Here is a 25,158-nt window from a genome sequence, read left to right as displayed (position 1 = left end):
CGAGATGTCCCCAGACAGTGCAACTGGTGGTGATCTGCTGTATACAAAATGAGATTTAGGAACCAGAGGGCTACTCACACATCTGCTACATGGCTTGGAGCCCAGCTCTGTGGAGTTTCCTGCGTGCAGGTGCATTGGGGACAGGTCATAGATAACCTATGGGAGAAGCCTCCTGCATGGATGCTTCAGCTCTGTCTCTCCATAGTTTTCTTATCCTTAAGAATTCATGGGGCTGAAACAGAGGCCATCGAGTGAGTGGCCTCATTGCGTCCCTCCTCCTTATCTATGCAGTACTCAGTCTGGCTATTTGAGGTAGATGCCAAGTAGAGGACATTACTATATATACTATATACACCTATTTTAAGTGTCAGAAGTGAAGTATTGTGTTTATAACTTGGCTCTCAAAAGCCACGTAGAAATGGAAGTTTAAGATCCTGTGGTTAAAATTCGGAATGTGTACATGTGTGCTGTCATGCACAATATGGAACAAACAAAATCTTACCAAATGCAGACTATTGTGAGATGATACTCATTTTTTCAGGAGGGGATTTTTTTTTTTTTTAAAGAACCCTGTCTAGTTTTAGACTGCGCTTTCACTTTTGAAAAATCCTTTATTGAAATGAAGCACAGGATATTTAAATCCGCGCTTCATTTGCACTTTTGATTTGCTTCATTTACATTCCTCTTTCGACAAAAGAATGTAGTGTAGACATAGCCGAAAGGTAAGCCTATTTTGCAAAGAAAAATCCCTGGCTGGCCTGTGCCAGCCAACTTGAGCTCATGGGACTTGGCAGCAGTATTTTTTCATCGCTGTTTAGATTTCTGGGCTTGGGCTGCAGCCCAGCTTCTAGGACCCTGCGAGGTGGGAGGATCCCAGAACACAGAAGTTTGCTCAGCAAAGGAACAGCCCCACAGCCAGAGCCACACAAGCTCAGCTAGCATGGGCGAGATGTAGTTTTTCTTTGCTGTGTAGAGCTGCCCTAGATATTCAGGTCACAGTTTCTTCATCTGTAAAGTAAAGCCAATAATATATACTACCGTGTAAGGGTAGTGCAACGCTAACCAAAATGCTGGTAATGAAGAACAAACTCTCTGGAGAGCAGGTGAAATTTATTGGATAGCAGAATAGTGCAAAAGCAGAGTCTTTGAAAAGGCTCTTGTTTTAGTCTTGAGGTCTTAGAAAAGTGTGTGTGTGAAGGAATCTTATGGGACAGAACTATGTACTTTAGCAAGGATTCAGGATACTGGCTTGTGTTGTAATCTGTATACACATTAATTATTAAACAAGATTATTTGTCTGGCACCTAGTCTTTGTTTGGTATATGTTTATAACATGTTTAAAATCCACTTAGCTGGAAATCAAAAAATAACATTAAGATTCAGGCTTGAATCTACAAAAAATAATGTAAGTAGAGACATTTAAGGATCAGTTTTGCTGGCCTGCTCTTAATTCACCTCATTTAGCCTCTAGGCATTGCAGCATTTACAGTCCAAAACCACCATTCTGGTCTAAGGCCTTTGCACTATGTAAACACAATGTGTTGAGCTGAATATAAAGTGACATTCTTTACTCCAAGTTTTCCTACCTTTCTCCATTTTGTTGCTATGTTAATGTATCGTTTTGCAATTTCCTTTCCATGATCGGGTTTGAAACAAAACAACCAAAAGTATGCCTTATAGACATTTCCATTTCAGTCTTTGCAACAGTCGCTTCAAGGCTCATTAGAGAACACTAAGTCTCCATGCACTGTCAACACATCGTCAAAGGACATCAGCACCATTCTTGGACACAGTGCTCCACAATGGCTTCATATCTTGTCAATCCATAATAGTAAGATATTCAGAAAATGATTTCTGTCAGAGTACACTGTGTCAGTTCAGACCATGCAAATGTTAATGTGTGGATGTTTGAAAACATGGTACTTCATATTTATCTATTCTAGGCTGCTCTTACAATAATAGGGCCATGTATTACCCTTAGAACTACACACAGATTTGTCTTTGTTATCTTACACCCTTCTCCACACCATTTAGATGTTTGCATACAACCATGTTTTTGTCTGATAACTGACAAGATAGAGTTCCTTGTTTGGGGTGTGTTCCTCCACCCCTTATTCATCAGAGTATGACAAGATTGAGCCTTCCTTAGAAAGCCAGATCATGGCCTATGCACCAATTAAATACTCAAAACAGGATTTCAGTGGGGCATTAACTACTCATAGGCCTTGGGCTGTCCCTGTATAAAGGGATACATTTTATTATTAGTCCCAGGATGCTCCAGTCCTGCAAACACTAACATTCGTGAATAAATTTACACACGACTGGTCCCATTGACACTTATGAGAGTGCTCATGAGCATAAAGCATTTTCAGAATGGGGGACGGTAGGTAGTGGAGCCAGTAATGGCTACATTATACTAATGAAATGTTAATCTCTACCCATCATATATCTCAGCTGTCCCGCCTAGACAGTGGATCACCTCCATTTCAAAACTAGTTTGCTATCATTTCAGTTTTAATGTCTTTAGACTATCAATGCAGAATCAGGAAAGAGGTTGTAGAAATGATTTATGATTTAAAACTGAACAAATACAGTTAATAATTCCACAGCATGTTAAACTTCTTGCACTACTTATTTTCTCTCTTTTTTTTTTCATTTTGGGTCTTTGAGCCACATTGTGTCCCACAATTTGCGCCTCAGTAGACAGAGAGCTATAATCACCATCTGTCTATATTTTTCTAACCCCTGTGATTGGACACCGCAATGTGGGTACTAAAAAGAAGTAGTGCACATGCTGCCAATTTCATTATCTTTCTCCTCTGCGAGTGCTTATATTACTCACTGACCAGATCCCCACATGGAAAGAAATATTGGCATTTTAGCTGTGCTTTAGCTAAGGACTGTACCTGCAATGGCAGCATTTATCTCTTTTGAAGATAGAAATATAGGATTAGCCTGGAAGGTCTTTATTACTATCATTTAAAGCTGCCTTAAAATACATTTTTCTTTACACTTTTGTTTAAAGACACACCCAGTAGATTCTCTGCATTCACTAGAACCTCTGTGGATGCCTCAAAACAAGTTTCACTGTATATAGACACATCTTCTTGAAAACCAATCCATGGTTTCATTTCCACTCAATTCTATCTAGGAGGAGCAACATCTTTCCTTCACAGAAAGAGTAAAAAAATTACTGTATCCTTACAACTCAGTGTTTTTGATCCTAGTGAGGTTTTGGTGGGAAACAGGCAGCACAGAATATTTCACCAGACAAAAGGTACCACTGTCATGTGATGAAGGCTGGGATAAGAAAATATTAATTTAAAATAAATAATAATAATAATAATAAAAAATAACATTTTGAAAAATCTACACAAATGGGAGAGGTGAAGAATAAATTGTACACTGCAGAAGAGTAATAATTTTAACAAGAATAAAAAATTATGTTAGAGACAACGGAAAGCAGAGGGGTTACCCGAATTAGAGAAAAAATATTGCAGAGTAAAGGTAATGCACAGAGTCTAAGATCAGAAGGAACTGGTACACTCACATGGTCTGATCTCCTGCATGATGGATACTAGCATGTGTATGGATTCCAGGATTAGATTGATGTTTAAGATGTTGCATGAAGACTCATTGCCTCTGATATTTCATTTGTGAAATGATATTATGATGACATATTACCAGGTAAAGATAATATGTATTTGTCATTGTCGTGTCTTTTCTGTTACTGCAAGCTTCATTGTAGCCTGCTTCTGTTCCAAAGCTTTAGGCGTATTACTGAGCCACTGGGTAATGTAATGGCTTTATTTTCTAGTTAATAGCTCAGTATTCACAGTTACTCATGTACACAATATTTCTCCCTCTCTCTCTAGGTGTGTGTGTGAGTATGTAACCATAAAATAATATTAATATAACTGCAAAGTCAAGCACTCAAAACCTAGGAAATGCCAGAATTAAGATTGTCTACACAAACTTAATTCTGCCTTTTGCATATATGATTTACGAGACAGCCTTTAACTACACAATCACATATTATTTTCTCAACCAGATTGCTGTGGACTTAATGAACCAAAAATTCAATATTTTTTCTATTTTTTCCCTCATATTCAATCTATGGCCTTATTTATGGCACAGTATTAAGCGCTGCTCCGCAAACAGAATTATTAATTTCCTTGTGGTTTCCTTATGGTGCTCAACCCTACAGTATCTGTATGCTTCACAGACATTCATGGATTTATTTGTACAACAAACCTGTGAAATACATAAGTATTATTAACCCAGTTTTACATATGGGGAATTGAGACACAAAGATTAAGGTCAAAAGAATTCAGTAAGTTGGGTGCTGAATTTGAGATGTCTGAGACATGATTTTTCAGAATATTCAACACTTTATATGTTCAAAATACAGCTCACATTGAGTTTACACTGTATGTATAATTTTTGTTGTTTTAAAATCTGAGGTTTATAAAATCATTATTGCTTTGTTCATACTGCTAAATAGTACGTTGGTTTAAGAATGCCGTTCGCAGGCTCCTGAAGGGAAGAAACTCAGGTGTCCAATTGGACTCAAAGGGTGATAATGATTATGTGATGTCCCCAGGTCTAGGTTAAGGAGTGGAAGAATCGTGTCATTTCTCTAGTACAGGAAAAGAGACCTACTATTATGTGAAGTGAAAAAAGGAGGTATACAGGATCTTGCGCAAAAGTTTTCTTTTTGCACAAAACGGACCCATCTACACTGCTTGATTTTGCGCAAAACCTCTTGTGCAAAAAACATTGGCCGAGATACGCAAATGACAGTGCAACAAATGCTAATGAGTGCTTCATTAGCATACTCTCTGTCAACAAATACCTGCATTGTAGTCGTAGCCTGAGACATGCGAAAGAGGGCATGGCAGCAAGTAGTGCTGTAACTAAGACTAATATTTTTCAGGAAAAGTAAAAAAAAGAGCACAGCTAACACCAAAAGCAAACTTTAATTGCATGAAAGCATAAAATAATAAGACTGAAATATCTCGCTAGCAAACAGTCCTCTAAGACATGTAGATGGGAATATAACCAATCTTTTAGTTTCTTGACACCTTACCCATTGCAGACATCATTCCCAATTGAAGCATAGATAATGATGGCTGGATTGTCCAATAGCTGATTCCTAGCCAAGCTAAAAAATATAAAAATAAATAAGTAGCAATATCAATGATGAAGACCATTCTCATATAATAGCCCAAATTATACTGTGCTTGTGAGATCATACTGCACATTGCAGAATAATTCTTTTAGGGTATGTCTGCACTACCACCCTAGTTCGAACTAGGGTGGTTAATGTAGTCATACGGAGTTGCAAATGAAGCCCGGGATTTGAATTTCTCGGGCTTCATTTGCATAAAGCCGGGTGCCGCCATTTTTAAATGTCCGCTACTGCGGACTCCGTGCCGCGCGGCTACACACGGCACAGACTAGGTAGTTCAGACTAGGCTTCCTAGTCCGAACTACCGTTACTCCTCGTGAACTACCTATAGTTCACAGAATAAGGCAGAGGACCCATTTAATACTTAATTTATTGTGATGTAAATCAATAATTAATTTATTCTGATGCAAGCCAATGGAGTTACATCAGTGTCAACCTGTTGCATGGGCCTGATCCAGGCTTCTTTGAAGTTAGTGGAAAGATTCCCATTGACTTCAGTGGGGCTGGGTCCAGGCCCTAAACAGGAGGCAATTCAATCCAAAGTTTTTATTTCAATGAAATATTCTCCATGACGTAGAAGAAATAAACAGTTTTCCAAAATATGGTAGGTCATCAAATCTATGGTGTAAGACTTAAACCACTGTCAGCCAGTATATTCAATGCACAGTTTTGTTTTGATTTATTTCTGGAAGGTTGAATTCTAATTAACTACTGTACACACACCCAGGATACAATTCCCATTAAGTGCTTACCTTTTAATTAAATCCAGAAGATTTTCTGAAGAACCACCTACATGATCAAACAGTGTGAAAAAGAAAGAGGGTATAACCATTTAAATGACAGATCTCTAGAGTAAATTTGTTTGTATAGGGACATGGGAATATTAGAAGCACAAGTAATCTCCATGCCCTTTCTTTTGGATTCTACTTATGTAATAAAAAGTTTTCCACGGACCTCCTTTTCTTCACCAGCAGAAAACAATCCCAGCAATGCACATGCTTCCAATGGTACTGTATATCATAGTGAAGGTTCTAATTCAAACCCTCTGATTAAAATACTTCTGAACTTTGGGGTAAATTTGAATCTAGATTTGACTGCTTTGCCCATCCCTAGGGCACAATCATCTCCAGTAAACACCCACCTTTGTTTGTGAACAGTCAAACTGCTTCTAACTTTCCCTACAAATTGAGAAGTGAATCATTCTTACAACTGAATAAAAATTAATGGCCCACATGTTGGTAAAGTTCTGAGTGATAAGCATAAAACAATGGGACTGTGCCAACAGCACCTTTGACAACATACAGTGCAACAGTGAATTTCAGTAGCATTTCACTCAAATGGTAAGACGTAGACCATCTGCCCAAGGGGAAAAAAATCAGACAATCCATCATGTGGTATTATGCAATGAAGACTTCAATTAGGCCCTAAATCCCTGCACTTGGGAGAGGTATCCTTAGTTGTGTAACCAGATGAACTCTAGAACAATCTATAATTGATTGAGATTTTATTAATAAACTCTAGTATATCATTTATTAGCCCCATAGAAGTAATTTATAAATGTAACCTTTATATAAAATAACATTTCTTGTCTTTCTTTTAAATGGCAGAGATGGGTATTTTGAATTTGCTGAATACTACTTTTATATGCTATAGTACATGAATTATTAGGTCACTAATAGCTACCTATTAGATTGGTTGGTGCACACCAGATTATGTGGGAATAAAACAGGACTCTGCTGAAACATGCTGGAAGTCAGGTTCCACATTGTGCCAACATTCAGCACTGGACTGCATGTCTATGACTGTCTTATTGCTTAATGCTTATTTTCCTCCCCAAAGACATAAAAGCAATTTAAAATATAAGGGTGCAAAGAAAAAAGGCTTCAGCTTTCTTCAGATACGTCCAGGTGAACTATTATTCCCCAGATAGCTGAAACGGAAATAACATTTTATACTTTTAACTGTATTCCAGGCTGCAATGAAATAGCTGGTGCTTTAATGTTCAATGGGCCAGCAAATACATCAATAGGTAGGACACTTGAGCTTTTCAGGTCAAAGGCAAACACCCCCACACTCAATCACAGTACAGAATAATGAGAGAATATATGACAAATGATGAAACAGTCCCAGCATTAATAAATAAAGGTAGGTACAGAACTCTTAACAACAATTAGGGATATAGTGCAAATTTCTTCAGAAGTAAGTAGTCTTTCCTGTATGCAAAAGTGACAATGAGTCTTGTGGCACCTTATAGACTAACAGATGTATTGGAGCATAAGCTTTCGTGGGCAAAGACCCACTTCATCAGATGCATGTAGTGGAAATTTCCAGAGGCAGGTATAAATATGCAGGCCAGAGATAATGAGGTTAATTCAGTCAGGAATGGTGAGGCCCACTTCTAGCAGCTGATGTGGAGGTGTGAAAACCAAGACAGGAGAAACTGCTTTTGTACTTGGCTAGCCATTCACAGTCTTTGTTTAATCCTAAACTGATGGTGTCAAATTTGCAGATCCATACTCACAGAGCTACCCCTCTGATACTTTCCTGTATGCAGATACTGATGTTATCAAGCTACATAGTGTGTATATATATACACGCATAGAATATATTTTATAATACAATGAATATTACACACTGCAGTTACACAGCAAATATGCAATATACCATGATTATGTTTTTAACTGCTGAGTATTACCTGTTCATATAAGGTCTAATTAAAAATCCATGGAAGCCAGTGGGAGTGTTTCTACTGATTTAAGTGGACTTTGAATCAGGCCCACTCTGGAAGTTTAGTTATGTTACTAAACTGCTTATTATCACCCCTTTGATTTCGTACTTGACTGATGTATTTTTAGAACTCATATATATTAACTATATTGTTTTTGCACTATAATTACTGTCATAAAGATACTCTTTCAGTTCTATGACATTAGCAATAATTACTGATAATAAAAAATATGACTATAAAGTAATTACATTCAGTATTATAAAATGCATTTACAGTAAACTTCCAATAATCCGGCACCTTTGGGACCCAGGGGGTGCCGGATTATCAGATATGCCAGACTATCAGAAGGGGGGTCTATGAGGGGTCTGGCCCTAGGCCCCTCATAGCCCCCCCTTCCGATAGTCCGGCTCTGCCCCAGGAGTCCCTGATTCGGCTGAATCTGGGACGCCTGCAGCAGAGCAGCTGGAGTGCTGCCGGGTTGGTCCGGTAGCACCGACTCTTGGCGCGGTGAGACCAACCTGGCAGCACTCTTGGGGACTCCTGGGGCAGAGCAGCTGGGGTTCTGCCAGGTTGGTCCCCACAGCGCCGAGGTGCGGCGCTGCAGGGACCACCCAGCAGCGCCCCAGCTGCTCTGCCCCAGGCTCCCGATTCAGCTGCTGCCGAAACTGACCAGTGGCTGAATCCGGACGCCTGGGGCAGAGCAGCTGGGGGGCTGCCGGGTTGGTCTGCCCCAGGCGTCCACAAGTCAGCCGCTGCTGAAACTGACCAGCGGGTGACTCCAGGAAGCCCGGGGCAGAGCAGCTGTGCCTCGGGCTTCCTGGAGTCAGCCGCTGGTCAGTTTCAACAGCAGCTGAATCGGGACGCCTGGGACGCAGAAGCTGGGGGGCTGCCAGGTTGGTCCAGTAGCGCCGCACCTCGGTGCTGTGGGAACCAACCCGGCAGCACCCCAGCTGCTCTGTCCCAGGTATACCCAAGTCAGCTGCTGCTAAAACTGATCAGGGGCTGATTCCAGGAAGCCGGGGCAGAGCAGCTCTGCCCCGGGCTTCCTGGAGTCAGCCGCTGGCCAGTTTCAGCAGCGGCTGAATAGGGGACAGCTGGGGTGCTGCCAGGTTGGTCCCACAGCTTGGTACCTACTGGGCAGCACTCCAGATGATCTGCCCCCGGCTTCCCGGATTCAGCTGCTGGTCAGTTTTAGCAGCGGCTGAATCCGGGAAGCTGGGGGCAGAGCAGCTCCAATGGTCCCGCTGCCCGGAGCACTTCCGGGTTCCTGATGGTGCCGGACCATCAGATGCCGGACCATCGGAGTTTTACTGTATATATATATACACAAACAATTATGTCTGCATATGAGAGAGACGTGGGTGAGCACTGCAAAACAAAATTCTGTAACTATTTTTAAAAGAATCCACTTGGACCATGTTCATGTTCCTCTCGTGTTCATCCTTGTGAATATTCTAGTAATGTAAATTCACTAGCAGAAATGTTCACCAAAACAGCAAATTTTAAGCAAATATTGCAGAATATACATAAAAAGAACATTTCCAATTCATAATAATGGAGGTTTTGTACTGGAATCCTGATCCTAAGAGTTGCACTAATTCAACCAGGAAACAAAAATATGCCATGTGACCTATCAGTCCACTGAAAACAGTTTGAATTTAGGACTATGGATTGAATAAGTACAATGAACTGGCTGTGAATAAGGTATGCTCCAACAATTATTTCCAGAAATTATTCAGCAAATAATTTTGAAGAGCAAATAAATTAGATTTGTAAACTGTTTATAGATTATGGGCAAACAGAAAAAAAGAAGTAAAAATGCTAGAGAAAATGATTAGTTATGAATTATTAACCTAGCTCATGTATTAAAGATGTTGGAAAACCACTGGTGAGCTATGTAGGTCATCCCAAATGTGTGGAGAAAGCCTTTATACCATTATATATTCTGTATATACCACATATGTTACAGAAACTATTTTAGGAGTATTCTGGAGAGTTTTTATAGTTTTTAGTGTGTCTATTTTTGTCTCTCTCCATCTGTAAAGCCAATGCCTTAGAAACTGAGTCCAACTGTGCAGAGCTCAGATGCAGCCATAAAAAATTTCACAAATAACTTACAAGGGTTTTTCTGTCCCTTAACACTGTCAGAAATGTAATTTTTGTATCTCAGACATCTCCATGGATATAAATGTTTACTAGGTCACCTTGCGAAATGGGAACCTCCAGTTTGCAATGGCACAGAAATCCCACTTCTCACTTTACAGGATATAGAGCTTTAAAGCTGTGATGTCATTATGTTTAGGGAAGCTGTTAAGGACCATGCCCTTGGCCTTTCCTTGCTCCCTTTGCATTATGGCCAAGGATGATGATGTGGAACATTATTGTGTATAGAGATGCAGATGCTTCCTGGTTTTCCACCCCTACAAAATAAAACCACAGTACTTACAACCAATGTTCCCTCTAATCTTTTCCATCCATGTGGAATAATTTTTATGTGGACTGAGGCATGTGTATGTGCACTACCAGTAGAAACAAAAACCTAGCTGAGGGTACTCTGCTATTCAGACTTGATTTTGCACAATGCTGCATGATTCCTGGAGATGCTAAGTGCTTTCATTTCCCAGCGGCTTCACTAGGAGCTGAGGAAGCCCAGAAGGTTGCAGGACTGGTCCTGTGATAGAGGAAATTGATTTCTGCATTGTGAATTTCTTTGCATCCTCTATCTTTTCATTTTTCTGGCAGTAAGAAGGAAGCATTTTTCTCCCAGATGGGACCACTGTCAGCCCAGTGATTAGTTTTTAGTCTTACCAATGTTGACAGTGTCCATTTAAATTTTCCCATTTGGGGAAAATATTACAGCATATGAGGAAACACTTCTACACTCTGTCAGTAGTGTGATTAACAGAAGACACAAAGGGAAGTCATCATGGGATTTTTCTATCCCTTGTAATTTTTGTCTTCTTAAAGTTCTCTTTCAGTTTTCTTGAGAGAATTTCCCTTGGCACCATCTTACCTCATTTTATACCCCAAGGCTACATCTATACTGTGCTTTCTTGTTCAAGAAAATATGCAAATGAGGTGAAGCGGTGAATACCGCCGTGCCTCATTTGCATACTTAATGAGCCGCCATTTTGTGCAAAAGGTTTTCGAGGGTTTTTGCGCAAAAAGGAGCCGGGTAGATAGCTCCTTTTTGCGCAAAAGCCCCTTGTGCAAACATGGTGGCTCATTAAGTATGCAAATGAGTTGCAGTTCTATTCACCGCTTTGCCTCATTTGCATATTTTCTTGCGCAAGAGAGTGCAGTATAGAAGTAGTCCATAGGTTTTGGTAATATAGCTGTAAAATATCTATTTGAAATAAAAGAAAGAGAGATGGGGAGCTCACCAGATTTATAAAAGAAGGCCAGTGAGGAGGGAACATAAAGCTGCTATAGAAAGATGATATTATATGCACATATTATAAAAGCAAAAGGGGCCATTGTAATCATCTAGTACTTGTACCAATGGGATTTGAACTTGAGCCCTCTGACCCTGTGAAAGCCAATCTTTAAGGTCACCTGGCCATCTTAAATAACTGTATTATGTATACATTATGCAAACATCTGACCTATACTCTAACAGCCCTAGGGGGATAAAGGATTGGGTTGCATATAGAGCAGCTAATCTCCAGAACAACTCCGCACACTGGGGTAGGAATACCCCTAACACACACCTGAATGCCAGGAAGGTGGTACAGTACACAATCAGGGATGGGGAAGGAGCTTCTTTTGGGAGCAGAAATCAGATGAATGAACCAACCTGCCTTAAGAAGGCAGGATGACTGCGGAGCTAACCATAGGCCATCGCACAATTCAGGAAAGATTCATTCCTATCTCCATTACAACACCAAATGGTATTCTAACCATGTTAGGCACTACCCATTCTGTCACCAGGGCTCAGAACATGGTGACTTTCTGTATCACACCAGCAGTTTGGACTTCATATGACTTGTAATTCTATCACTGATGTATAATAGCCATAGGAGGTAGGGCACCAACAATTTCCACTCCAGCAACAATTTCTAAAGTTCATTATTCTGGAGGCACAGCATGTCAATGCAAACTTCAGTGTTAAGAGCTAAACTTTTAATTTTGGAAAAAGATTTAGATAGAGAAAAATGAATTCTAGGTTAGTTAAAGGGAAGAGCATCAGTTATTAGTTAGGCAAAGGTCATTTATTAGTTATGAAAGAGATCAAGCATAAATAAGTTCTTATTCAGAATCAATAGAGATTGAATCAAACAGAAAAGACACCATATTAAACAGATCCTGCTCTCTACTTCTCTGCAATTGATGCAGCATTTTTCTGAATGGTGTTCTGAGCTGTACCCATTAATGCAACATCAAGCTAAAACTTTCATCTGTGGGGAAAAATGAGATTACAGTACCATTTTTGGAAATATTCTGGAAGTCTCTGTGATTGCAGCGGTTTCTTCTGTGCAAACGTAGATACAGGGAGTCTGTCCAGCCTCTGCAACACATTAACAAAAGGTAACCATGGCTAGCTTTAAAGGAAAGGACTGGTGCATTGTATATTAAAAAACCATTACAATATACAACAGTTTTAGATCCCAACTCTACATACACTATCTACTGGGCTTGGTATTTACTACCAAATATAATACCTATTATCAATAGTAACCCCACTGAAGACACAATGGGACTGCTCATGGTAGTGAATGTTGGCAGGTTTGAACCATTATTTGGCATGTTTCATTTGCTATGCCACTCAGCATGCGCACATGCACGCACGCACGCACATCCCAGTTTAATTTTGGGATTTAGGCATAATTTAAGCCAACAGAATATGGCAATTTTGACAATTTGATTATAAAAGTTTTAAGAACAGATTCAACTTAACATTTTGGGGGAAGATTTGTCAGAATGCAGCAATCTGGGAGCAGGTTAACAAGCGTAAGGGAAGACCAAGTAGCCAGAAGTAGCAACCCATAGGGTGAGAAAAAGATAAAACTGCCTTTGCCTGGTTTAAATTGCACTGGCTATTTCTGAGGATTTTCACTTCAACTCTTCTCTCACATAAATGACCAGGAAAAGCTTTGCTGCGTGGCATAGCAGGATCCCAAGCCTGAAGCGTTGGCTAAGGGATTAGCATCCTTTGGATTTAGTTCTCAGAAGAACAAGAAGAATCAGTGGTTTTGAAAAGTCAGAAATTGGTTTTAGATCCCAACCTGATGTTTCTTTGTTCTTCTGCCTCCTCTTTTTACAGTTAATAATGTTCTTTTAAAAATATCAATTTAAGTAGAAATCTAGATATCTCCCAAAAAACCTCTTTATAGGCTGCCAGTGGTTTTCAAATTGTCCATATTTCTAGTTGTGTTTTTACTGATTCTTCAGATAATTGCTCCACCAACCTTTATGCTGGATAACATTTATCAAAGCAATGCTACTGACACACAGAGATTTTGGCTTCTTGTTATAGTTGTGGAACAGTAAATAAAAGTGAGGAAGTATTGGCAGGACATTCATTTCCCAGTGTTTTAATCTTGGGTGGACTGATTTGAAAGACAGATTGTGTTTGATCAATTTTCCCCTTTCCTTTGTATTGCAGAGAAAAATGTAAAAATCCCTGTGAAGCAGAATAGCTGTAAGGAAAGCTGCTAAAAAGACAGCTCTCTAGAATCCTTGCTGATATTTGCTCATCCCTACTGGGGCTGTTGATGTTAGGTTTGAACTCAGATGTAAAGGAATCTGAGCTAAAAGATGGCAAACACAATGCTGATAAATGTAAAGCCATGATAAGTCTTCAAAAAAAGTACAAAAAAAATATTACCTACATTGAAATGTGATCATGCTGCCCATTAACTACAAAAGAGGCTATAGAAATAACACATTCAATCTCTCAAGCTTTCAGTATGAAGTGGAAAGCAAAGCAAACAGGATGTACTGGTCAAAGAATACAATATTTACTTAACCAATATAAATCACAAATTCTTCTTACAAAACAGCATACAGTTTTAAAATTCAATTTCCATAGGATTTTAGCTGGCTTTGGTTAAGTCCAAATTTACATATTCCAGATATAGATTCGCCCAATTATTTTATAATAGATATGCAAATTAAAAACATCCTGGGAGTAAACAATGATACTCAGATTCCAGATGGATATCTGCTAACCCTTAGGTCTACTCTTTTCTCCTAGTTTTGTAAAGGGACCACTCAGTGCAACAAAAGTAAGTTTACTCTCAGGAAAGCTGGCTGGGAACTTGCTGTTTATTTAAATACACCACAACAAAGGGATGACAAAAAACCCTCACGCTGACTAAACAGGAAATAAGGGGTATGGGAGTGGACCAGGACTCTCCATCCCATGTTAATTTAGGCATTATTAACCCTATCTTGACCACTTTACTACATACACCTCGATTAGCCTCTGTAGGACAGATAGTGGTTCTCAACCAGAGATACAGGGGGTTCATCTGCTCATCTAGATATTTATCTAGTTTTACAACAGGCTACATAAAAAGCACTAGCAAAGTCAGTCCAAACTAAATTTTCATACAATGATTTGTTTATACTGCTGCACATATCATATACTGAAATGTAAGTACAATATTTATATTCCAATTGATTTATTTTATACTCATATGGGAAAAGGAGTAAGTAGGCAAGCAATTTTTCAGTAACAGTGTGCTGTGGCACTTTTGTGATTTATGTCTGATTTTGTAAGTAAGTAGGTTTTAAGTAAGATCAAACTTGGAGGCACAGTAGTCTGGAGAGGTTGAAATCCAAGTCTCTAGGTCATGAACAAGTAGTGGAGCTGCTCAGTGTCCATTACTTAGTTTATGGATTCCATACCACATGGGGAAGTCTATTAGAGCTGGTCAAAAAATGGAAAAATAATTTCAGGAAAAATGCTGATGATTTAAAGTTGTTTTCCTTTCACAAAGCTCAAAGTGGAACAATTTGTCATTTGTTTTTATTATTTTTTGTGAAATATTTTTCTAAAACATTTGAATTTTTCTTCCTTTCATCCTCCTGTTGCCCCCATTCCTCAACATTTTGCCATTCAGCACAATAAAGTGAATGAGGTCAAGGACTTCGTTCACCCACATTTCCCTAGCCCTCAAATTTTCCAAACATCTCCAACCATGTAAAAGTTACAAAGTGGTAGAGTTAGACTTTCATTTTCCTTCTTCCTGGTGACTTTTTCAAGGGTGAGGACTTGCAAATATTAGAATGGGAAAAGCAGAAAAGAAAAATAAAAAAAGAAAAAGTCCCCAAAAAATGTGGACCTTAGTCATTCAATGGCAAAAAGGAAACAAGATGGGGGAAAAGTACAAATCTAAAAAAAAATTCCAATATCTTAAATCCTTGGAATTAATTTTTCTGGGGAAGGGGGAAAAAATTCCAAAAGCTTTATGTTAATGTTTTTGGCTTGTGGAAAAAGAAAATTATAATCTTTTTTAATTTAATTTTTTTTTCTGAAATGTTGACCATCTGTCGAGACTGTGCAACATGCAAACAAAGTTGAAGGAGTAGATGAGGTGGGCCTAGAACTCCACACATGAGGGAGCCATGTAAAATAGTGCCGACAATCAGCTGATCCGGCACAGCATGGGAGTCTAGATGCAGCACGGTCGACAAGGGAAGCCTTTGTCAACCGCTCCGGTAAACCTCATTTCAGCCACGCCGCATCTAGACTCCCGCGCTGTGCTGGATCAGCTGATTGTCGGCACAGCACAGCGGCCATTTTTATTTTAATGAAGCAGGGATTATTTAAATCCCCGCTTCATTGACTATGTCGAGTAAACTACTTTACATGGCTCCGTCGACGGAGCCATGTAATCTAAACGCACCCTTAGTGAAAATGTCTGAGCAGAGAGAGAGAGTGTGTGTATAAAGAACAATCTTTAACAATCATGGTTTTAGGAAAAGCAGAGGCACAGCATTTCAGCACTTTTATTTTTCCAAACATTATATTTTTCTCCAATTATCTTTGCTTGATTTCTCCTCTCTCCCCCACCCTCCCTTTTTTTTGTCTTGTCCTTAAGGCTTGCTATAACTTGACTTAGCCATTCTCCTAGCTTACCCAATTGTGGAGTTCAGAAATCCAGTGATCCCTGAGAAATGGGGCCAGTCAAACTCATTGGTAAGAGCCACTGGGAGATTAGAAAATGATTTCTGAAAGGAAATTTAAAAACAATTAAGATGGTTTTGTTTTCATAAATAAAAACCCATTTGCAGAATCAAATAACATTTTCAATTTGGAGCATCAGCTAATTAGTAATACTACCTTACATTTATATAGTGGTCACACTTAAAAGTTGATATTTATTTGTGAGATATTTCCTTTCATTATCATGGGGAATAACAGTAGAACCAATAAACACTTACACTAATAGAAACATTTTAAGCGCATATATTGTAATATCACCTCTGATTCTGAAGAACACCATAGTACTTCACAAACTACAGCATGTACAACACCTACAGCATCACAGGAGTGGTAGATATCTATTTGTAGCAATAACTTCTGAACCCATCTCATGGACCATTCCAAAGGTGGATGTCTGTGGGCAAATGAGCCAACAGCTACATGGGTCCTAAGGGCTCATGCTATGGGATGATGGGAAAACAGGCATAATTACATAGGGGATTATGTACCTCAAGGCTGAAGCCTTCCTTTTCTCACTAACCTCTAAGATCTGTGGGAAGGGTTGTATGGAAACATATGCTATTATAGAAACTACACAAGGTGAATCTTGGTGACCCGAGCCTCAGTCAATCTCTCCAGGTATTACCATAGACAACATTTTTAATTCAATTTTTTTAGTCACAGAGCTTAGAGGGAATCTTCCCCATGGCAAGACCGGCATTCTGGGGGACCCCTCTGCTTCAGGGGAGAATTCAATGATGGGGAAAGGAGTCAGAGGAGGGCATATGAATGGAAGAAGAGCGGGGAACAGATTATATACCTTCTTAGCACCAGGAAGAACTGCTAGCACAGAGCTTTAATGATAACAGATGCTGACTTTATGTTTTCCTAGCTTCTGCTTGTATTTACCTCTAACACATTTTCTATGAAAGACACTATGCAGATGAAAGCTCTATTGTGCATTTAATATACTCCACTCTATTCTTTTCCATTTTGATTTGTGAAACTGTTAAGAAAAAACGGAAGGAAAAGGCCTAGAGAGATCATTCTCTCTCATCCCTGTTTGAGGAGAGAGTAAATTTTCAGCTTTTACTAATCCAAGGTACACTTTCAAAGGCAAATGCACAAGTCCTTTGTACTCATGCTGAAAAATGGTTGATGAAAAAAGGAAATAAACAAAGGAAGGTCACAGCATAAAGCAAGGGAACCTAAAGGCTGGTGTAATCCATTTAATTTATTAGCTTCATTTTCTTTTAAACCAATTGTGTTTTTTTTTTTTTAAAAACCCTCACAACTATATACAGCCAGCATGTGGATAATTCCTTCCAGAGGTGAACAATGAACAACAGAAGAACTAAATCCTACAGTCTTAAATCCTTATTCCAGCAAAATTATCATTGAGGTGGACGGCATTTTTGCCTGAATATGGCTATTGGTTTTGGTTCTAAGAGTCAGGGATCAGGGGACTGGGAAAAGGAAGGTAACATAAATCATGAAGTCAAGCTATAAGCAGCATAATACACAGTAGATGCCAGTTTATAGCAAGTCACATCATCTTTGACCTACTTACAGTAAATCTGCTTTAGCAACCAACGTGAAAATGATTCTGGCTCAATAACCTTTCATCTTACTCTTATGAAAACACCGGACAATTTTCAAATCTGTCTGCTTCTAATTCTAGATGTGTGTGTGCAAGCAGGCACTTACTGAAGATACACAAGTACTTGGGAATGCTGCACAACTGTAAGAGAGTAAGCACACAATTTGGCTGGTCACTTTTGAACATTTGTCTTAAAATAAATTTATTATTAGCGATGAAATGAAATGCATAAAATAAATCCAGTAACTATAAAATACTGTTTAAGATCCCTTATCAATTACAGAATACACATGTAAGGCTTCAGAAAGATGATGAAATGTATTTTAAAACAGGTGTCTAAAACCACTCTCTCATTAGGTCCGGCCAACACTGGGCTGAGAACTGTTGTCCCTGAGAAAGTTTAACAATATGATATTAAGCTGGTTTTCAAGATAATTTAGATTAAATATAACCAGCATCTAACCATGTTGAAACTGACTTGGAAACCATGTATTAGCCTAGCATTACATTCCAACCTAAAACTGTATTCCAGTTCAGCACAGACCCAGATCCAGCAAAGTATGTAGGGACAGACTTTTAAATGATTTAAGTACTGGAAGATGCGGACAAGTGCCTAGCAGTATTTTCAAAAGTGTCTAGAGCCTATCTGCATCTTTTGGTGTCTAGATGCCCAAATCTGATCCTCAGACTCTACAAGGATGTAATTTGGAAAGCATGTCTTAACCTAAAAAGATACTTTCTAGCAGAATGTAGCTTAAGCTAACATGCAAACATACCCTAGTCTAGAAGGAGGCACTAGATGAGTTCTACATTAGGTTAGATCATGCCTGAATACCAGCTTAAAGACCCTATTCTAGACTGCCCTGGTTTGGGAATTATGGTGCATCCTAGGAACCAGACTTCAGCAGAAAACAATTACAAGGATGTTCTAGCTTGAAACTGTGTTCTAGCCTTAAATGTTCCAGCTAAGCCTAGTTATGAAGCAGTATTCTAGCCTAGGAATCATTTTCTGCTGGTGCCTTAGCCTAGAATGGTAGTATAGCCTACCCTGGTTTGAAAATCATGTACTGTATTACCTGTAGCTCAAGAATCACAATTCTACCATGTACGGCAGTCAAAACAATGGGTGATTTGTACACAGTTACCAAGCTATGCTGAAATCAAGTGAATCTGAACCAAAGAACTTTGCCATGACTTGCTAAAGGTAGGGTGTCACATTACTGAGTTGGAGGGAAGCAGCCAGATCGCTGCTGCACCCCTAGGAGGGGGTGTTGGCCCCAGAAATCTGTATGAAAGGGAGCCATGTGGGGTATTGAATAGGAGCTTGTTGTTTTCTGATCCTGTGTACACTGTTTATGTGAGTATATAATGTCTGTGTGTGTAGATCTGTAATCTGTGTGGAAACTGAAGATTTCCCTGCATGTGATTAAGCATTGGGCAGGGCCGAGCCTGTGGAGCCTGTGGACATGCTAATTACCTGTGGAACAATGGTTCTCAATGGGCCAAAGACACACCCAAAGAATGGGGGCTGTCCTGAGAGCAGCCAGCAGGGAACACAGAGAGGCTGAGGACCAGGTGACCTGCTACATACTAGAAGAGGCCAGGAAGGAGTATAAAGAGGCCATGTGGTCGATGCCATTTTGTTCTCAGCTCAGCACTGCAGGGATTGAAGAGCCCGGAAGACCTGTGAACCCATCCTGATCGTAGGATGTGCAATAAGAACTTTTAAACCAGCAGCTGCAACATCTCTGCTAGAGCCTGCATCGAGAACTGGGAGATTCGGTGCATGTAACGTACTGTACTTTAATAACCTTACTCTCAAGCTTTTCTTTCTTGTAATAATAAACCTTTAGATATAGATTCTAAAGGATTGGCCCAGCGTGATTTGTGGGTAAGGTCCAGAGGGTAAATTGACCAGGGATCTGTGGCTGGTTTCTTGGAACCGGACAGAACTTGTTCGGGGTAGGTGGGATTGGGTGCTAGGACCCCCCACCTATGTATGAGGCCCGGGGCCATCTGGGGCACGGATATTGCTAGGGTGTCGGAGGGGTTTTGCTCGGGAGGCTTCAGGCAGGCAGCTGAAGCGCTCTGTGAGACTGGTTTGTGGCCTATTTGGAGAGGTCACCAGTCGGGGGGGCTGTAAGGAGCCCCGGATTTGAGCAATTCGCCCTGAGCGGATGCCCTCAGCTGTGCCCAGACACGGCCCGGTCTGTCACACAGGGGAATATTTTACAAAGAAGAGTTGAGCACCTAACCCTCTTCTGAACTTATGAAAATGTCCTCTGTCTTCAAAACCATTTAGCACACGTGACACGAGGGCTGAAATTTCCAAAGCCATGACATGATCTGGGATACACAGTTCCTGTTCAACTGAATGGGAATTGCTTGATTAATTTAAATTGGGAACTGGGTGGCCAGGATCCAATGGCAGCTTTGAAAATTTCAGCCTATGTTTCTTTTCTCACAGCATAAATAAATTAGGGTATGTCTACACTACCCCCCTAGTACGAACTAGGGGGGTAATGTATGCATACCGAACTTGCTAATGAAGCTCGGGATTTGAATTTCCCGGGCTTCATTAGCATAAAGCCCGCGCCGCCATTTTTAAAAGCCAGCTAGTGGGAACCCCGTGCCGCGCGGCTACACGCGGCACGGACTAGATAGTTCGGATTAGGCTTCTAATCCGAACTATCTGTACGCCTCGTGGAACGTATTAAATGTATTAAGAGCCAGCATTCCCAAGTGGAACGAGGCGTACAGATAGTTCGGATTAGGAAGCCTAATCCGAACTATCTAGTCCGTGCCGCGTGTAGCCGCGCGGCACGGGGTTCGCACTAGCCGGCTTTTAAAAATGGCGGCGCCGGCTTTATGCTAATGAAGCCCGGGAAATTCAAATCCCGGGCTCCATTAGCAAGTTCGGTATGCATACATTACCCCCCTAGTTCGAACTAGGGGGGTAGTGTAGACATACCCTCATTGTTAACAATGCAGAGTCCTTGTTTCTGTCCCCGTGTAACATCAATAATGTGCAAATCGCAGGTTTCAGTTTAGCAAAATAAAAATCCAATTTCTCAACAATATAGCAGCCTGAAGACCAAAACATTTGCTTATAGAAAATAGCATAAACTTTGCTGGAAATAAGTCTGAAGCTAGAGCATGGGTGGTTCAGTAGATACATTATTCAATTCCAGCAAACACAGGACCTGATCCAGCTCCCATTAAAATGGTCAGATTCCCATTACTTTCAGTTGTGCAGGTAAGGATGTTAAATTTATTTAATCAACTCATCAACTAGTTGATGGATTTTCCGTAGACTAGTTGATTAGCCTGTCAGCTAACCCCACTGCAGCTCTGCCTTTTAATTGTATTAAGAGCCTGTCAGCTCTCAATACATTTAAAAGGCTGGTGTGCAGCAGGGAAGACCCTGCACAAGCTGGGAATCAGCTGTCCCAGCTCGCACTGGGTCCCTCCTGCTGCGCTTTAAGCCTTTTAAATGGCTCTTAATACATTTAAAAGGTTGGTGCAGTGCAGGGGGACCCAGAGCAAGCCAGGAATTAGCTGTACTGGCTCACACCAGGTCCCTGCTGCTGCACTTCTGATTTTTAAATGTATTAAGAGCCAGCAGGCTCTTAATACATTTAAAAAGCAGAGGTGCAGTGTCTGGGACTAGGCATGAGCTGGGAATATCCTAGCTCGCACTTGGTCCCCGCGGCCCCACAGAGACGGTGCTGGGGGGAACCGGCTTTTAAGCCAGCTCCCCCCAGAACCAACTCCTGTTCCCCCCAGATGCCTTTGATAGAGGCAGTAAGAGGGGAAGGAAGCGACTAGTCGAGGGACTAGTCAACTGTCTGATTAGCTTTTGCCTATCAGATAGTCGACTAGTCGCTTACATCCCTAGGTGCAGGAGCAAGCCTGGAGTGCACATTTTTTAGGCCTTGTCTCCACTACATGGTGCATCGATGCTGCAGCAATCAATCTACCGGCGGTTGATTTATCACAACTGCTTAGATGTGATAAATTGATCTTCGAGTGCTCTCTCATTGAGCCTGGTAGTCCACCAGAATGAGAAGAGTTGCCAAAGTTCATGGGGGAGCTGCCCCCACTGACCTTACTGCACAGAAGAAACCGTGGAAAATAGGTTGCTTTGAGGTATGCTATTTTGCTATTTGCATAGCTGAAGCTGTGTAGGGGAGATTGATGGGGGTGGGTGTTCTTCATGAGTGAACATCTAAACAGTGAGGAAAAAGCCTGAAGGGATATGAGCCACAAATATGAACCATTTATTTAATTTAAAGACCAGAACCACTCTGCTCTTGGGTAAACAGATATTTATTTCATCACAGCTAGATTAAGGATATATTTTGCTCTTGCTGCAGCATGAAATCAAAATCTACTGAGTTCAGAAACACTTATCTTAAATTCAGCTTCCTAGAAGTATCATCAGCATTTCAGAACCGGATGGTATATGGCCTTTACCTTCAAAAGAATCACCTTTCAAATGAGATTTAGAGGTAATCTCCTGTCCTGGACACATTATAATAGGGAAGTGATGCATTTTGGAAGTAAATTCTTAGCAGATGGCCAGAGCAGCAGGAATGCAATATCCTTTGCTAGACATGGAAGCTTTTTTAAAACACAAGTTGTTCAGAAAAGCCCTTCATATAAAAACACCTACAGCACATTTCCACTTTGGTTATAGAGACATGTCTTTGTACTACAAACTTTTGTATTTTTATGTCAAATAGACAGAGCACAAATGCTGAATATTTCCATGTGGGAGGGGGGCGGTTAACACAAAACATGCTAAATCCAAGAACCACTGATCGGAGTGTAGCTGAACCTGAGGTCACGTCTACACTGTGGAAACAATCGATGCAGGATATGTACCTTGCATTGATTTTCTGGGGCAGCTCCCCACTGGGAAGTCAACGGAAGAAGGCTCCCATCGACATCCCTTACTCCTTGCAACAGCAAGGAGTTGCTCTCAGCATTTGATTTAGCATGTCTTTACTAGACTTCCTAAATCGAACTCCAGTGGATCTATCACCAGAGAGTCGATCCTCAGGTAAGATATGGCCTGATATGTATCAATGCTCCTTGCCCTGTCAAAGATCTTCCATGTGACCTCTGTATGCTCCAGGCTCTGGTGATTTAAGGGCGTGTCAGAACTCATAAAGGACTGAGCCACTCATCTGTTACAAAACCCAGGGAGACTTACTAACACTCTCAGCTTCAGTTCTTACCTATTGTTGCTCCTTGTATTCAAATCCCTCAGAGTAGGCGTTAGGATTCAGGGGCTGGTGAGGGGATTTTAGGTTAATGAGCCAAGGGAGAACAGTAGAAGCTTTAATTCTCCATAAATATCTCAGGAAAGACAGATTTTACCTGTGGATATTTGGTCACCTGAGGATTGGAAGAGAGGAGGCCACACTCTCTGCATGTAGCTTTCAAATCACTGTCCCTTCCTACCATAGGACACAGTGGAAACCCTGCAGATTTCCTCTCCCCCGCCCCACATCTGCACTGGGTTCTCCTGGGAGCTTTCCTGTGGACGAGTTAGGGCCAGTGAATGTAAGTGTCTGGCCTGATTTTCATTTTACTGGGACAAATTGATGAAAATAGGATGCCTAATTGTAGGCATCTAAAATCCATATTTGGACATGTAAACAAATGGCTAGTTTTTCAGAGGTGGGGAGTAACCCGCTGCTTGCATTGACCTCAGTGAGGCCATGACAGCTGCTCAACACTTCTGAAAGAAAATATCAGACCTTTCCTGTGAGTGCCCACATGCAGATTTATGTACCTACATTTAGTTACTCAGCTTTGAAGGTCTGGGTCTCATTTCTGCTGATGATTATTACATTATCCAGCATGATAACCTGAGACTTCTTAAGCAAGGAGATTTGATCTTTTATTCTGAAATCCTCCCCTGGTTCAATCTAATTTGTACCCTATAGCAGAGCAGGGACAGCTAGTGTAAGAAGGCACAACAGACATTCCTTAGTCTCTTTACAACCCCCCCCCCCAAGTCTCTCCTGGAAAATTCGTGCCTAATCTACTCAACTATAAAACCATAATTAATCGTCTATCTTGGTGTGGTGCTGATGAACTGAAGGATGCAAGGAATTGCTTTAAATTGCAAACTTAGCCCTTTAATAAATCTGAAAAAACAACATATTAATTTCCTACTCCCCCAAGATGTAAATACTTCAGGAAAAACATTTCTTTTTTGAACTTCCATCTTTGAGTCATTTTAGGGGGGGCCAATGAATGCAGACAGAAACTGTTCAGTAACTCACTTTCCAAAGTATCTATTCACAGGAAGGTTGGAGGAATCAAAGCAAAGTGTATTACATTGTACTGTAGCTATGTGACAGAGGGAGCTAAGTACTGGAGAAGTTTAATGTATTCACCTCCTCACCCCCCCTCCCCCGTCCCTGGGCTTAAAATCATGCTCTTGAATTGGTCTCAATTCAGGATGATTTTGTGGGAATTAGGATGTGACTAGCTCACTCTGTGTTCACAACCCAAACCCACATTACTGATTAGCAATTCCTGCTCAAGAAAGGCTTAGAATTGGAAGAGCAGAATTATTTTAGGTTAAATTTTAGGCAGGCCAAAAGAGTCCTCTAGGCAAAGATGTGCAGTACTTGGCCCTGGCTCAAGATGCACCAAAGTTCACCCCAATTTTACCCACTCGTTTACGTCATCAGAAAAAAACTCATGCATAGTGTAGTAAACCTCTTCACAAAGTGATCAAGAGACATAATTGCATCTGGGTGTCAAACCATACTCGCTCTCTAACTAATAACTAGTTTCTTTAAATGATAGAAAAATTAACATTTTTCCTGTGCTCATTCAGATTCAATATAAATTTCATTTAAATATGTATATGAAGGATATTTAACAATAGCGTTTAGCACTACACATTCTCAAAATGCTTGAGAAACAATTAGTATTCACAACCCTGTGCAAAGTAGAAAAACTGCTGTTATCCCCATTTTACAGATGGGGGCACGGAGACACAGAAATTAGGTATGAGTAAGAGAATCAGTGTCAGAGACTGGATTAGCCCTCAGGGATTTTCTGCTTTCAATCCTATGCTCAGACTACTTGACTACCACTTTCATATTCATGATGAAAAACAAATCAAATCAAATGTAATTATTGCAACTATTTGAGCAAATATGTTTAATGGTATTCAGCAGTGGCAGACTTAGATTTCATTTTGGGGGCTGCCTCCCTTGGGCCCCAGCTGAAAAAAAGAAAATTCTCCCTCATCTTCCCTCATTTTTCATTTTTTCCCCTTCATCTTCCTTCTATTTTATAGGTAATAGGAACTAAAAATAAAGTAAGGTATCTTGATTGTTTTTGTAGTTTAACTTTTTTTTCCATGGACCACTTGAAAATTGCTGAGAGTGATCTTTCCAAATGTTGCTTGTACCATTAGTTCTTAGGATAATAGTGCTTTATAAAAATAACCCTTA

At 40.4% G+C, this 25,158-nt stretch overlaps 1 protein-coding gene across 2 annotated transcripts in view; it reads right to left on the bottom strand.

Moving 5' to 3' along the window:
• The window catches only part of AOAH (acyloxyacyl hydrolase), a 127,889-nt gene that overhangs the window by 33,021 nt on the left and 69,710 nt on the right, over positions 1 to 25,158 (bottom strand). For both annotated transcript variants that reach the window (XM_089776546.1, XM_089776547.1), the window contains exons 13-16: positions 16,006 to 16,097; positions 12,344 to 12,426; positions 5,944 to 5,980; positions 5,090 to 5,164 (exon numbers count right to left, since the gene is read on the bottom strand). In XM_089776546.1, the coding sequence (XP_089632672.1) occupies positions 5,090 to 5,164; positions 5,944 to 5,980; positions 12,344 to 12,426; positions 16,006 to 16,097 (287 nt within the window). The remainder of the gene's footprint in view (positions 1 to 5,089; positions 5,165 to 5,943; positions 5,981 to 12,343; positions 12,427 to 16,005; positions 16,098 to 25,158) is intronic.

The sequence above is a fragment of the Pelodiscus sinensis genome, chromosome 2 (assembly GCF_052426305.1).
Source record: "Pelodiscus sinensis isolate ZL-2025 chromosome 2, ASM5242630v1, whole genome shotgun sequence".
NCBI classification, from domain to species: Eukaryota; Metazoa; Chordata; order Testudines; family Trionychidae; genus Pelodiscus; species Pelodiscus sinensis.
This window is presented reverse-complemented; position numbering and strand designations above follow the sequence as displayed.